Consider the following 14,843-nt stretch of genomic DNA (forward strand, 5'->3'; position numbering starts at 1 on the left):
TAGAGTGTAGTGAAAATCAAATGAGGTAATGCACTTAAGAAGAAAAGCCCTTTTTAACTGTGACAGTCTAAAAAAATGCAATGAAATATGCCCAGGCAATGAGGTCCCCCAAGCGCCACCACCAAGGGATCCAGCCAGATGGACTGAGAGGCAATGTGATGGGGCAGAAGCTCTGCCACTAGCTAGCTGTGTAACCTTGGGCTCTTGGTGCCTCAGTTTCCTCATCTTTAAAACTCTACTTATCACATAGAGTTGCAGTGATAATTTGACACATGCTTAAAAAAGTAACTGGCCCCTTATTAAGTGCTCAATATATGGTAGATATTTTTATTTTTGTGTGTATTTAACAAGTACAAAAAAAGACTTCAGGGGAGGGTTAGACTTTGAACTCTGACAAGCTGTGTGACCTTGGGCAAGCTACTTAATGTCTCTGAGCTTCAATTTTCTCTTCTGTGAAATCTCTTGGATGTATGACAGCTGGTTCCTATTACACACTGAACACTGGTGGCTGTTACTATATTATCATCCCACTCCCTTCTCCTCAGCCACCTTCCAAGCCCAGATGCTCCCCCCCTTACCTCGCTCCTCCTCCTTCTCCCGGATGACCCTCCCCTTGAGGGCCCGGCTCCAGGCTCCACCGTAGTCCACAAGCTTGGTTCTCTCATTCCCGTCCTTGCCCTTGAACCAGGGTCCGTATCTGCGGGCGATGCTCGAGGCTTCACCTGTGTCCCGGAAGCCTCTGCCCAGATTGAAGTCACCTAAAAAGGGCAACTCAGCACCCTCCGCTGGGGCCCCCACGGCAGGGTTGGCCTGGTTCTGGGAGACAGCAGGCTGACCCACAAAACCAGAGTGAAGGAAGACCAGGCTCCCAGCCGTCAGGTAGAGCACCAGGAAGGTAAAGAAACGGACAGGTTTCCTGCGGAAGTACCGCTGGAATTTGAACCAGAGCTTGGCCATAGCGGGATCATTCCGGACTGGATCGTTGGGGTTCAGCTGGGGGTTGGGGGTCGAGGTCAGGGAGGGAATGGAGGGGGGCTTTGTTTCTCAAGCTTCCCTTAGGGATGGAGCCCCTGGGGGTCTTCAGTCTTAATCCCTCCGTGAAGGTGACTGCCAAGGTCAAAGCAAGAAGGCAAGTCCAGCACTTGGCTGAAGCCAAGAGAATGGAGGACAGAGTTCACCAGTTCTCCTGAGGCCAAAGTGAGCTTTTTTTGAGCCATGAAAGGGGTTTTGAGGTTTGGGACACCCAGGAGTTGGTTCCATTTTCCTACATCTTGTTCTTTGCCTCAGAGTTCCCAAAGAATTTTGAAAATAGCAATTGGAGGAGGATTTTACGAGGGTTCTCTAGCAGCTGGCGTTCACTTCTTGCCTTTTCCAGTTGCTCAGGCCTATAGGGCTTGGATTATTTCACTGAGGGCTCTTTCTGGCCTCCTCCTCAGCTGGGGACCAAGCTTGACATGTCCACCTGGTGGAAACAGAAGCTGGCGAACTTTTCATCTGGTCAAGCATTAAGGCTCAGGGCTTCCATCTGTAAAACAGCACAGGTATAGGCATAAGAAACCTCCTCACAGAGGCCAGAACTTGAAGGGTGCTTGAACATTCTCAAGGAGAAGATGAAGAGTCCAGAGAGGGGAGGAAACCAATGGCCCAAAGCACCCAGCCATGCTGGGTAGAAGCCTGTCCTGAGTCTTCTAGAACATCTGCCTTTTTCTTTAAACCAAACTAAATATTTGGGGGGTGTGAATACTTGTCTTGGTTTGGGGACAAGCTTTATCTTAGACAAGCACAGGTTCTTATGCCCCACATGCCTACATATTTGTCAATTATACACTGATTCATGGATTAAGTCCAAAAAGTACCTCTTAGGTTCTTGCTGAACAGTCTGCTGGACCTGGCTGATACTGCCCTAGATCAAATTAATTCAGGAGCTCCCACTGTGGCGCAACAGAAACAAATCTGACTAGTATCCATGAGGATGCAGGTTCGATTCCTGGCCTCACCCAGTGGTTAAGGATCCAGTGTTGCTGTGAGCTGTGGTGTAGGTTGCAGACATGACTTGAATCTGGTGTTGCTGTGGCTGTGGCATAGGCAGGCAGTTGTAGCTTCAATTCGACCCCTAGCCTGGGAATCTCCATATACCACAGGTGCGGCCCTCAAAACAAACAAACAGAAAGATCAAATTCATTTTTCCTTCCCAGCAAACATTTGGTGAAAACCTACTGTGTAGCAGGTGCTGTCCAAGGCATGGAAATAAAGCTGTGAACCAGAAAGATATAGTCTCTTCCCTTACAGGACTCACATTGTGAAGCAAGAGATCAAATCCACAGGCCCTCTCTTCTACCCAAAAGAAGAAAAGGAGAAGGAAAGAAGGCAGAATTCTTTAGTATTCACTCAGTATCTACTGAGTGTTTATGGTAGACGATGCTTTGTGCCAAACCCTCTATGTGTATTATTTATTCTTTGCTGTGTTCCTATGGGAAGTAACTGTTTTCCAATTTTATAGATGAAGGAACTGAGGACACACAGCTGTGAGTGATGATAGAGATATCTGAATCCAGGGACACAAAAACCACAGCTCTCAACCCCTGCCTTTTGACTCTTTCTCCCATGTGGTCTGGGCCTCACTTTGGAATTCAGAGACAGCCCCCCCCCACCCCCCGGCAGTGGCCCCTCTCCACTGCCTCCTAATGACCAGCAGTGCCTCATCCTTTGAGGTTCCCTCAGAGTATGGTCTGATTCAAAATCTCTTGGGAACCTGGTTAAACATGAAGATTCCTGACCTCTCCAACCAGAATCTCTGGTTGAGGAGGAAACATACAGGTGTAACAAGCTGCCCCCAGGGGATGGTAATGAGCACAAAGGTTTGAGAACCATGGCTTTATGAGTAAACATTCACGATCATCAGCCAGGAGGAAAACAATGTAAATGAGAAAATAGAAAGAAAATGCCACTCGGCCTATGTTGTTACATATTATCACCAGCAGGGGGCCTCATAGACATCTTGGCCAACGTGAAAGATTAAACTGTCAGCCAATGGACAACTCAAGTGGTAACAGTTTTTACCCATCCAGACAGCAGCATGAGAGTTTAACTGTGGTTGGAGGTAGAGTCCAGTGTCCCTCCATATGACATTCATTCAGGAACCAAGTATGGAACATCTATATGCACCAGCTATTGTTCTAGGCATTTGGAAGAGCTAAACAAATAAGACAGCCCTAGATCCATGCTCTTACGAGGTCAAGCTGTTTCTTCATCCATTCATCATCCTTTAATTCATCCAACAGTCCATCTACCGAGCCACCCATTAAGTCACAATCTATCTATCCACCCATCATCCATCCTTTAATCTATCCATCAATTCACCTACCCTTCCATCCCTCATCATTGATCTATTCATTGATTCATTAATCCATCCATCCATCCATCTGTACTATAGCAGCCCACTCATCCATCCATTGTTCCATTCATTGAAAAGCATGTGTTGCTTGCCTACTGTGTGTGTGCTTGGAATGTGGAAATAAATAATTCAGAGTTCCTGCTTTCAGAGAATTCAGAGTCTGCTGAGGAAGACAGCAATCACTATACTAAATCACTATACTAGACAGACAATGATAAATCCTATATATATATGATAAAGAACAGCAGTTTATATTAATAGCTAATGTTTACTTATTATGTGCCAGACTCTGCTCTAAACACATAGTACTCTGATTTAATCCTCAAAATAATTCTATGAGGGGGATCTGTATCTATTTTACAGAGGAGAGGAATGAGACTCAGAATGATGAAGTAACTTGCCAGGCCACACAACTGGTAAGCGGAGGCTGGATTGTGAAACCAGGCCCATCTGACTTCACAACTTGTATTCCAAACCACATGTCTATTCTGGTCTTGTATCCCTTTGAGATTATGGCAAAAACTACAGACATACACCCATAAAAGAGCCCTGCCCCATAAGCTCCTAGATTTTGGCTTACAACATCAAGGGGCTTATGGACCCTGGGATGAGAAGCCCTGGAATGTGGGAGTCCAGAGAAGTGAGAATCTGGAACTGCCCAGAGGGAATTAGGGAGGGCTTCCCCAGAGAGGGGTCTTTAAGTTGGCAAGTCTTGCAAGAGGAGTCAGCTTTCTGGGTTAAGGGACAGCAGAAGGACACCTTAGGGAGGAGGAACAACACACAAAAAGGGCAGGTCACTGGGGTGGAGGCAGCAAAGGAACTTAGAGCATGGTGAGGATGCAGTGAAACAGTGGGTAGGGCTAGACCATGGAGCCTTGACGGCCAAGCTCAGAAGTCTAGACTGTGCTCTAACAGTGTGCGTGAGGATCCACTGAAGTTTCAGGGTCACACCAGGGTGCTCTCTAGAAAGACCAATCTCTTAACAGCTTGAAAACCTCCCGGCAGTGGGCGTGCCCCATGGTATTCCACGTAGATCACACACACCCAGGGCCGATGTTTCTGCAGCTAGGCCAGGATGAGAAAAGGCCAGCAGCCCTCATAGGAATGGCAGGGGGACACCAGTTCCTCCAGAGACATGCAGGCAAGAGCATGGAGTCTGCAGGCAGACCGACCTGGATTCAAATCCTGCCTCTTTCACCCACCACCTGTGTGACTGGGGCAAAACATCTCTTCTCACTGACTGAGGCTCCTCGTCTATGAAGTGGACATGAGAAGCCTAACACCCCCCAAGGTGTATATTGCTGGGAGGACTGCACTAAAAATTGTACGAAGAATGGCTGGCACATAGTAGGTGCTCAAGAAAAGCCCCCAGCCCCTCCCTGTCTCAAGAGCACACATGAGCAGGCTTCAAAGCAGCTTGCCACAGCAGCACATTTGCTGCAGTGGAGACAGCAAAGATTTCAGCTGTTGTGTTCCCTCTGGCTTTTTGTCTCTCTGAGGATATTTCTGGGCCTAGTTCTTTTTGTTGTTCTCTTCTCATTCTTTTATATTTCAACACATCTTTTCTCTAAGTGGGTGCCAAATGGGTTTTAAGAGGATAATGAGCTCATTAGAAGCTAGCAGGGAACAGAAAGAGACTGAGGCAGTGGTGGTGGCGGGGAGTGAGGAGGGAAGGGACTTGAGGAGGGGGACTCCTCCTGGGGAAGGGGGATGCTGAACTGAGTCACCCGCCCTATCCTGCCAGTTCTGGGAGGTAGGGGGTCACCTAGATGGAAAGCACCCTGGAATCTGAGCCCCATACAAATGTGACCCTGTCTGTGTTCTCCTTGCATCAGCCCCAGCTTCTGGCACACAGTAGGTCCCCAAGAAACAGTGGTGCAGAAGATGAGTAAAAAGTGTCAGAGGAATGGCCTCCCCTGGGGCTTAAACCTACAAGCAAGGGTCTGTGCCATGTGCCAACTCCCCTGCACAGCAACCTAAGGGAGCTATAAATTCAGAGCTCTGTGAAGGCAGAATCTTGTGTTTCTCAGCTCTGGGTGGTCCTGGGGTGCAGGGGCCCCCTACTGAGCCACAGTCCCACTTCCTCAAGGGAATGTCAAAGACATCTCTGTCTCTCATGCCTGTCAATCACCCTTCTCTCCCTCTCCCCACAACCCACAATTTCCTCTCCAAGTCTCTCTCTCTCTCTCTTTTTTTTTTTTCCTCTGCTTTTTAGGGCTGTACCTGAAGCACATGCACCTGCAGTTCCCAGGCTAGGGGTCTAATCAGAGCTGTGGCTGCTGGCCTACACCACAGCCACGGCAATGCAGGATCCGAGTCACGTCTATGACTTACACAACTCACGGCAACACCGGATCCTTAACCCACTGAGAGAGGCCAGGAATTCAACCCACATGCTCATGTATACTAGTCAGGTTCGTAACCCACTGAGCCACAACAGGAACTCCTCCAGGTCTCTTGATTTCTCTTTGTCTCTCTCTTTGATTTCTCTCTGTCTCTATCTCTCCAAACAGAAATTCTACTGCAAAAGGAACAGGGGGATGAAGCTAACTGCCACTGGCTGAATACCTACTATAGGCTGAACACTGTGTTTAAAGGTTTTACAAACATCTTCTCACAAACTCCTCCCTCCCAGCAACCTATAAGGCAGGTGTGATGGTTCCTTCTAATCCATAGCTTTTGAAGGTCCAGCCCCGGGCAAGGCGTATGGCTTGGCTGCCAGCAAGTCCCTGCACCTCTCCATCTTCATTTGCTCATTACCTGCTGAAAGCCAGAACTGCATTAACATCCTCTCCTGTCACTTACGAGTGTGTAGGTCAGGCAAGCTTTTTCACCTTTCTGAGCTGTGGTTTTCTTTCTACAAGGTGGGTGGCCCACAGAATCTCCCTCCTGGGGTCCTGGGGAAGACTTGATGAGATAACCCATAGGGCTGGGGTTGGTGCTCACTAAGAGCTGGCTATCATGCCACCACCTTTCTTCATTTTACATGAGACCCCTCTGAGCCTCAGTTTCCCCATCTGTTGAATGCGGCACATGACCCCTCCCCTGCCTCCCTCCCAGGGCTAACGTGAGTTTCCACAAGGGTGAGGCTGAGCGGTCCTCTTTGTGGGAATGACAGTATTTGGTCTTCCTGCAATTCGCGTTTCCAGCCAGAGCCCCAGAGTGTCTAAACACAGACTATTTTTAGCACCAGAATGAACCTCTGGTGCTGCACTGCCAAGAAAATGATGGGCAGGGCAGAGCTGCCCTGCGGGAAGGGAAAACAAGGGACGCAGCCTGTCCCATGGCTCCTTCCCCTGGGAGAGGCCTTAGTGCTTCCCTTTCTAGATTCTGGGGATCAAGCAGGTCTGTATAGAACCCCATGAGGCTGGGCAAGGGCTTGACTCTCCCTCCACAACCCCCTGAACTTGACTTGAGGGCACAAGCCTGGGCACCAGCTGACCCCCCAACCATCCAAACTTGCCAAGAAATAGCTGCTGGAAAAACCAGGTTTGTAAGTTCAATTTCTTCACAGTTCTGGATAGGAGGGCCTCCCAGGGCTCTTTAAGATACTGGGAGTCCAGGCTAATGGTTACGTCTTAGTCTTGGTCCAATAATAACAATATCAGAAACCACTGGTACTTGTCAAGCATTTACTATGTACCAGGCACTGTACTGAGTATCTTATTTCCACTGCACCATTTGATCCTCACTAGAACCCTCTGAGGTGGTTAGTAACCTCTCTGTACCTGTTTCCATATCTATAAAGTTGGGGAAATAATGGTACTTATGTCATAGTTTTGGTATGAGTATTAAGTATTAAATTGAATCAGTGTGTGCAAATAATACCTAAGTGTTATCTCTTATAATCTGTAGAGAATACATGTTGTTTTGCCTTCCAGTTCCCCCTTTTTCCTGCTGTCCCATTTTCCTTCACAGGGCTTCCTCCTCATCTATTCTCAGCTCACATGGCTTGAGCAGAATGGTGTTCCCTTACTAGTTGCTGCAGCACTCTCATCATTATCTCCTGTTACAAATGTACAAGAATGAATGTAGGGTGTGCACATACCTAAGAGGGAAATTGCTAGGCCCTACTGTGTGAGCATCTTACCACTGTTCTAAGAAACATTGATTTGTTTTCTAAAGTGGCTGTAGTGACAACTCCGTCAGTAATGAATGAGTATTCCTATGGCTACAAATCCTATCATTTCTTAATATTGCCATTTTTTTCTTCATTTTTGTCTGTCTGGTAGATCTGTAATAAATGCTGTATGTGCCCTACCCATGGAGTTGACTTCCAAATGCCATTTGGAAGCAGCCTCAGTCAATGACTGGTGGGAGTTGGTGTACAAATGCCCAGCTCCCTCACTCCATTGATAGAATGACTCTGAGGCTATGTTTACACAGGCTCGCTGAGTTTTCCCAGAAGGATTCAGCCTTAGTCACCCTCAATGGTAGCTGACTTGACAGCACTTCCCTGTCTTCCTTGTCTACTCAGGGAAAGAAAGGAATTAGTGTGTTCTTTACCTAAATAAACTACTTACCAATGAATCCATTACTTGGAATACACCTTGATTTATCCAATCTTTTCCTTATCACTAGACATAATAAAATATTTCCAGTTTTCCTTCCTTGTAAGTAAGTAGTGCTATGATAAACCTCCTGAGTGTAGATCTTTATCCAGATTCCTGGAAGGCAATATAGGACCTCTCAAGAATATAATGCTTAGGTGTACTATTATACCCATTTTACTGATGAGGAAGCTAAGACTCACAAAAATTAAGTAACTTACCATGCACAGTTAGCAAGAAGTGGAACATAAATTCAAGGGCAGAACTAAGTCTCAATGCTGTGATGCAATGGCACATACAGAGCAGATCGCCAGGAGAGCTGGCCCTCTCTCTTACTCTCTATCTCTCTTTGTTGAATCCCAGCTGCAAAAGATGAATCCTTCCTGAGCTTGGAGACACTTCTCCAGGTAGATGAACCCCTCAAGTCCTTTAATCATAGTTCCTTCTCATCCTTCTTGCTCCTGGACCAGTCATGCGGCCAGTGAAAAAAGTAATGAAACAGTCTGAGAAATCCCATTATAAATGTCAATATTGTGGCTTTCACTCACAATTTTTAGGAATCTAGAATTTAATCAACCCAACTAACCCTGGAAAAGGATTCTGCACCCCCAGCTGATGTGGGGACTCCTCCAGGACACACCCTCCCACTCATGGGTGTGCTACAGTGTGACGGGCCCACCATGTCCATGATGGATGTGTTGTGTTGTTTTTTTCCAGTTCTTGGCCACTCTGTGTGAAGCTGCAATGGCATTTCTATACACACAGACTTACTTCCTGGGTCAAAAAAATGGGGTTGCCTTCATCCAAGACTGCATATTTGTCTGTGTGTGTACATGAGGGGAACCTTGCTCCTTGTTCCCAATCACTGGATATGTCACCTCTGGCACCCTCATCCACCTCCCAGGAAGGGTCTCCAGAACCCCGTATTCTCTTCCCTTGGTTTCCAGGATGGAGACGCACCTGCCACTCACCAGCACTCACTGCTTGCCATCCATATCCATTTTCATACATCTTTCTAAAAACTCGAGAAAATAAATGAGAAGGCAAAGTGCCATTAGCTTAATGGCCTTTAACACCCAGCCATCTGCCATGATGTAATTAAATAAAAAAATCAGAGGGAGCATATGGTGCCCATTATAAATAAATATTAAAATTTTGTTTCCCTGGGTAATGATTCCAGTGCCTCCTGCTCCACAGGCAAATTTTATGGCCATCATCACTTGCTGCAGGGAATCAGGCTGAGCCACAGTGAGAAACATGGAAAGGGGTCAGATCTAGTGTCAGACATTTCTGGTTTGAACCTGCCTCAGCCACAGGGTGGCTGTGTGATTTTCAGCGAGTGGCCTTGCTGAGATGCAGTTTCCTCACCCGTAAAAGAGGACAATCCACTCTGCCTCACTAAGAAGACACAAGAGTTAAATGAGCTAATGTGTTTAGAATACATTGCACTCTAGTAACAGCATGTGCTAATATTCATTGAGCACCTAATATGTGACAGGCATTGTTCTAGATATTAGCTTGTTTAATCCTTACAATAATCTGTATGAGAGGTTTCTTTTGTCAGCCTCATTTTGAAAATGAGAAAACTGAAGGTCAGAGAAGTTAAGTCCTCTGTGCAAGGTTACACAGCTAGAAATGATGAGCAGGGTTCAAACCCAGGCAATCTGGCTCGAGAACCTGCACTCTTAACCAAGGGGATCCAATAAGAGTTAGCAACAATTAGTTTTCAAAGGCACATCATACAAAAACTAAACATAGTCTAACCAGATGATCCAGCAATCATGCCTCATGGTATTTACCCAAAGGAGGTGAAAACTTATGCCCACACAGAAACCTGCACACAGATGTTTATAGCAGCTGTACACATAATTAACAAAACCTGCAAACAACCAACATGCCCTTCAGTAGGTGAACGGAGGAATAAACTGTGGTATGAGCAGTCAGTGGAATATTATTCAGTGTTAAAAGGAAATGAGTTATCAAGTCATGAAATGACATGAAGAAACCTTCAATTCTTTTTTTTTTTTTTTTTTTTTCCCTTTTCTAGGACTGCACCCGCAGCATACAGAGGTTCCCAGGCTAGGAGTTGAATTGGAGCTGTAGCTGCCAGCCTACACCAGAGCCACAGCAATGCGGGATCCGAGCTGTGTCTGTGACCTACACCACAGCTCACGGCAACGCTGGATCCTTAACCCACTAAGCAAGGCCAGGATCGAACCCACAACCTCATGGTTCCTAGTTGGATTCATTAACCACTGAGCCACGATGGGAACTCCTCAATTCATATTCTTAAGTGAAAGAAGCCAATCTGAAAAGGCAACATGCTATGTGATTCCAACTATATGAATTTCTGGAAAAGACAAAACTATGGAGACAGTAAAAAATCAGTGGTTTCCAGGGATTAGGAGGGGAAGGATGCATAGGTAGAGCACAGAGGATTTTTAGGGCAGGGAAACTCTTCTCTATGAAACTACAATGGTAGATCCAGATGATACATTTGCCAAAATCTACAGATTGTACAACACCAAGAATGAACCCTATTGTCACCTATCAACTTTGGGTGATAATGATATGTCAATGTAGGCTCATCAGTTGTAACAAATATCCCACTCTGGTGGGGGAGGCTGTGTGTGGTAGGGGGCAGGGAATGAATGGGAAATCCTGAACTTACTATCCAATTGTGCTGTGAACCTACAACTGCCCTAAAAAGTCAAGTCAATTTTTTAAAAGAGCAGGCAATCATATACTTGAAAAAGCATGGACCCATTTGTGAGGATGTCAGTGATCCATTTGAACTCTGAGCTAGAGGGAAGGGACAGAGTTGCAGGAAGGGACAGGGCTGGGGCCAGGGACAAAGGGAGGGGTGAAATGACAGTTTCCCTTGTCGAGTGGTTTGATGAAAGGCGCCCAAGGTGCAGGTCACTGAATCCACTGGTCCTCCCTGTCAGACAGCTGGCAGCCTTTCTCTGAGGCCAGATCACTTTCCTCCCCAAGAGGGACTTCTAAAGAAAGGCCCTAAATCCCTATCATTAAGCCATCTGGAGTCATCCTTCTCTTCCTGGAGCTGCTGTGTCATGGGTCAATTAGTGCACATGTGCATAGAGTCCCCTAATAGGTTGCTAATTGTCTCGGGGAGATAATGAATGGTTCTGCTGGTTCTGGGCAGAATGTTTACCAACAGGGGCAGACCTACAGGGGGTGGCAGAGAACAGGAAAGAAGGAAGGAGGGAGGGGAAGGGATAGGATGGAAGGGAATGAACAGAGTAAATGACTACTGACTCACATGCAATAAGGAATATGATTTTGTGAGACTTTTGCTTTAGTTGTGTGTGTGTATCCTGGGTCTCGATGTAAAGTACATCTCTCACTGTAGGTCCATTAAAGTCATGTGAAAAAGAATAGTAGGCGAGAGATACTTTGGGTAGAGTGGTTGCAGAAGGGCCTACTGAGAAGAAGGTATTTGAGTTGAGACCTGAAAAGTGAAAAGGAGGTAGCCATTGGAAGATCTGGGGCAAGATTCCCCCAGGCAGAGGGGACACAGTTCAGACTACAAGATGGGAAAGGGCCCCTGCAGATCCCAGCGATCTGCAGAAGGCAGGAGGTCTGAGTGGAGAGAGTAGGGGCCAGGGAGTGGGTGGACCCCATCTCGCTGGGGCCCTGCATTCTGCTCAGGGCTGTTTCTGAACTGCAGTGTGGGCCACACCTGCTTCCTCTAGTGTACAATGAGGCAGGTGGACGAGATGGAGTCCCTTAAGGACCCTCCCTGCCCCAGTCAACCATGGCCATGTCTCTGTGGCTTTCGGGGGCTGAGCTGGGGTGAAGAAATGTTTGTTGATCAGCGGAGCTGAAAACAGGTGGAGGTCAGGGCCCTTTTCAGGGGTCAGTGGTGGCTCCAGATTTTTTTCGGGATGGGGTTCACAGTCCAAATCTGGTCATAAGAGCAGGCTCTGGGTTGACCTGATGTTGCAAAAGACATTGGGCACTTGGATGAGGTGAGAACATACATCACTCTTAGCGATTGGCAAACCATGACCTCAGCCAAACTGGCCCACAGCCTGTTTTTGCAAGCCCTAGAGCTAAGGATGGTTTTTGTATTTTTAAGAGGTTACGAAGAAGAAGAGGAGGAGGAGGAGAAGGAGGGACAGTAGCAACAGACTGCATGTGATAGTCCAAGACTAAAACCTTTCCAGGAAGGTGTGCCAACCTTGACGTTTATCAACAATGGAGGGTTGTGGTGGAGGTCATGGGGAGAGAGGCCCAGGGCCCCTGAGGAGGGTCACTCCATCCATCCTGAGAGATCAAAGACTACCCACTGGTCTGTTAGCAACTTCCTTAGGGCAAGTAACAAAAAGCCTGAAGGAAGCCTAGAGATCCTCACCTAGGGAAATAGTCGCCTTTCACAGAAGGCAAAACTGAGGCTCAGAGAAACGCAAGTGAAATAAACGCCATCCGTGTGAAATGCCTCACATGAACCTGGACCTGAGTAAGTGTTCAATAAATTTTAGCTACTGCTTCTGCTGTTATCATTACTATTATTATTGCTGTACCACAGAGTTGTAAGAGTTCGAAGGGCCCTTAGATATCAGCTAGTACAAGTTGATATTTTACAGATGAGGTGCTGGAGTCAGAGAGGCTGAAAGGGTTGTCCAGGGTCACACAGCCAGGCCAGGGTTGAGTTGGTTCCAGGTTTCTTCTCAGTGCCCACGCCTCTCCCTGCCAGCCCCTCTCACCCCCAACCCTGACCATGACAAGTGACTTGCTGCTTGCTGGCTCCACACTGGCCATGGAAGATTAAGCTCTAATTTGGGAACAGTGACAGCTTCTATTAGCAACTTTTCCCAGAGAGGAATTTTCCACCAGAGGTTTCCCCACCAAGAACTACGGTCCCCACCCTCAAATCAAGTAAGCTTAGTTTTTTTCTGGCCAGGCCAGTGTGTGTGTGTGTGTGTGTGAGAGAGAGAGAGAGAGTGTGTGTGTGTGTGTGTGTGTGTTAGGAGAGAGGGGTCTCTGCCCTCCGCTCATCTGTACAGGTTCCAGTTTCTTACATTATGGAGCACCAAGTGACCTTGGAGGAGCCACTGGCCCCTGAAGCTGGCTCAGAGCAAGACTACAAGGTAGGCTCAGAGCCATCAGAGCTGGAAGGAGGACCCTTCACAATCCCCAGGCCAGCCTCTTCATTGACAGATGGAGAAACTGAGGCTCCAAGGGGGAAGGTGGATGGATCCTCCCAGTCATCCAGTGACTTACCCAGAACTTAAGCCTTGGTACCTTCTGTGGGAAGGAAAGAAATTGGATGGACTACTATTTACTATTATTTACTGCACACCTACTATGTGCCAGGCCCTTCCATTAAACTATGTCACTGACTCTCCCCAATGGTTCTTCCTAGCAGGTTGGTTTTATCCTCACTTTACAGATGAAGCAATTGAAATGGGGAAGGTCAGCCAACTTGCCCGAAGGCAGAGCTGGTGAGAGGCAGAGCAAGACTCGAACCCAGGCCTGTCTGTCTTTAGAACGTGAATCACAACCTCTGTGTGACTTTGTCTCCCCCAGCAGCACCCTCCTCTGACCTCTGCAGGTGAGTGCTTTGATTTGGAAGCCGCCGCATCCAGGGGCCTTTCTCCAGGGAGTCTGGTCAGTAAGCTAGTATCCTTCTTGAAGCTCCTCAGCTGGGAATGAGTAAGTGAGTGCCTTCTAGAGGGCACATGGGTCCCCAGACCCTTGGGGTATCTTCACCATGTCCTTCAGTGGCCCAAGGAGTTCTGGCATCCAACAGAAGTCCTGGCCCACACAGACAACCACTGCCAGAAACTGACCAATACTCCGGCCCCTTGGTTCATCACCTGGACACAACTGAGAAGGTGGCATGAGACCACACATGCGAAAAAAAGCATTTCCTACACCTGCTACCTCTCCCCACGGCACATACACACGCGTACCCATCCTATTGGTCCATCCCCATTCACGGCACATGGCTGGAATCCAAAACCCACTTCACAAATGAGACACAGAGAATGCTATGTGACTTGCCCAAGAAACATGTTTAGTGTTATAGGTAAAACAAGAAACTGAAACTTCTCATTTTAACCAAACATATTTTCTTAGCCCCTGGGATTACCAAGAACATACACTAGCATATGTCTTCAAAAGCCTAGACCAGGGTTTCTCAACTTCAGCACCATGGGACCTTGCGGGGGGGGGGTGTTGTTTTTTTGTTTGTTTTGTTTTGTTTGCTTTGCCTGTGGCACATGGAAGTTTCCAGGCCAGGGATGGAATCTGCATCATAGCAGCAACCTGAGCTGCTGCAGTAACAGTGCCAGATCCTTAACCTGCTGCACCAACTAGAGAACTCTCCCAGTAACATTTTAAATAGGATAAATCCTTGTTGGCAGGAGTGTGGGAGGCCACCCTGTGTACTGTAGGATATTAAAGCAGCATCCCTGGCCTCCACCCATTAGATGCCAATGTTGTCCCCCCACAACCACCCCCAGAGTTATGACAATGCACAGTGTCCCTAGACATTGTTATAGACCTTGCCTTTGTGAATAAACAGAATTGTGGACCAGACACCACTCTTGGACCCATCTGACTCCATATTTACAAAGACGTAGTGATTCTAAAACCCAATTATAGATTTTATCCTACTGCTTTTTCATGAGATTCTCTTAGAAGATTCCATATTAGGATCCCCACCTTCTATGCTGGGATTCCAGAGTCAGTTTCAATGTTGGCAGGTTCTCCAATTCTGAAATTCTGTTCTAAGCCCCTAAAATCCTATCTTCTCCCACGTTAAGGCTGAAACTCTCCCTGGGAGACAGCCATGCCTCGGTGCCTTCCAGCGACCAGGATGAGAGATGCGCCATGAATTATATATTTCCAGTCATCTCTAAATTGCTCGG

General features: G+C 47.2%; 1 protein-coding gene and 1 long non-coding RNA gene across 10 annotated transcripts in view; one reads left to right on the top strand and one right to left on the bottom strand.

The window, feature by feature from the left end:
* Window positions 1–14,843, bottom strand: part of WSCD2 (WSC domain containing 2) — a 101,466-nt gene that overhangs the window by 49,664 nt on the left and 36,959 nt on the right. For all 7 annotated transcript variants that reach the window (XR_002338358.1, XR_002338359.1, XR_002338357.1 and 4 more), the window contains exon 2: window positions 579–1,525. Coding sequence is in view for 3 of the 7 variants with exons in the window: in XM_021072411.1 (XP_020928070.1) it covers window positions 579–957 (379 nt within the window). In the remaining 4 variants the exon portion in view is untranslated. The remainder of the gene's footprint in view (window positions 1–578; window positions 1,526–14,843) is intronic.
* LOC110256611 overlaps window positions 13,436–14,843 on the top strand; it is a 29,458-nt gene continuing 28,050 nt past the window's right edge. For all 3 annotated transcript variants that reach the window (XR_002338361.1, XR_002338362.1, XR_002338360.1), the window contains exon 1: window positions 13,436–13,522. This is a non-coding gene — a long non-coding RNA (uncharacterized LOC110256611). The remainder of the gene's footprint in view (window positions 13,523–14,843) is intronic.

The sequence above is a fragment of the Sus scrofa genome, chromosome 14, assembly GCF_000003025.6.
Source record: "Sus scrofa isolate TJ Tabasco breed Duroc chromosome 14, Sscrofa11.1, whole genome shotgun sequence".
Lineage (NCBI taxonomy): Eukaryota > Metazoa > Chordata > Mammalia > Artiodactyla > Suidae > Sus > Sus scrofa.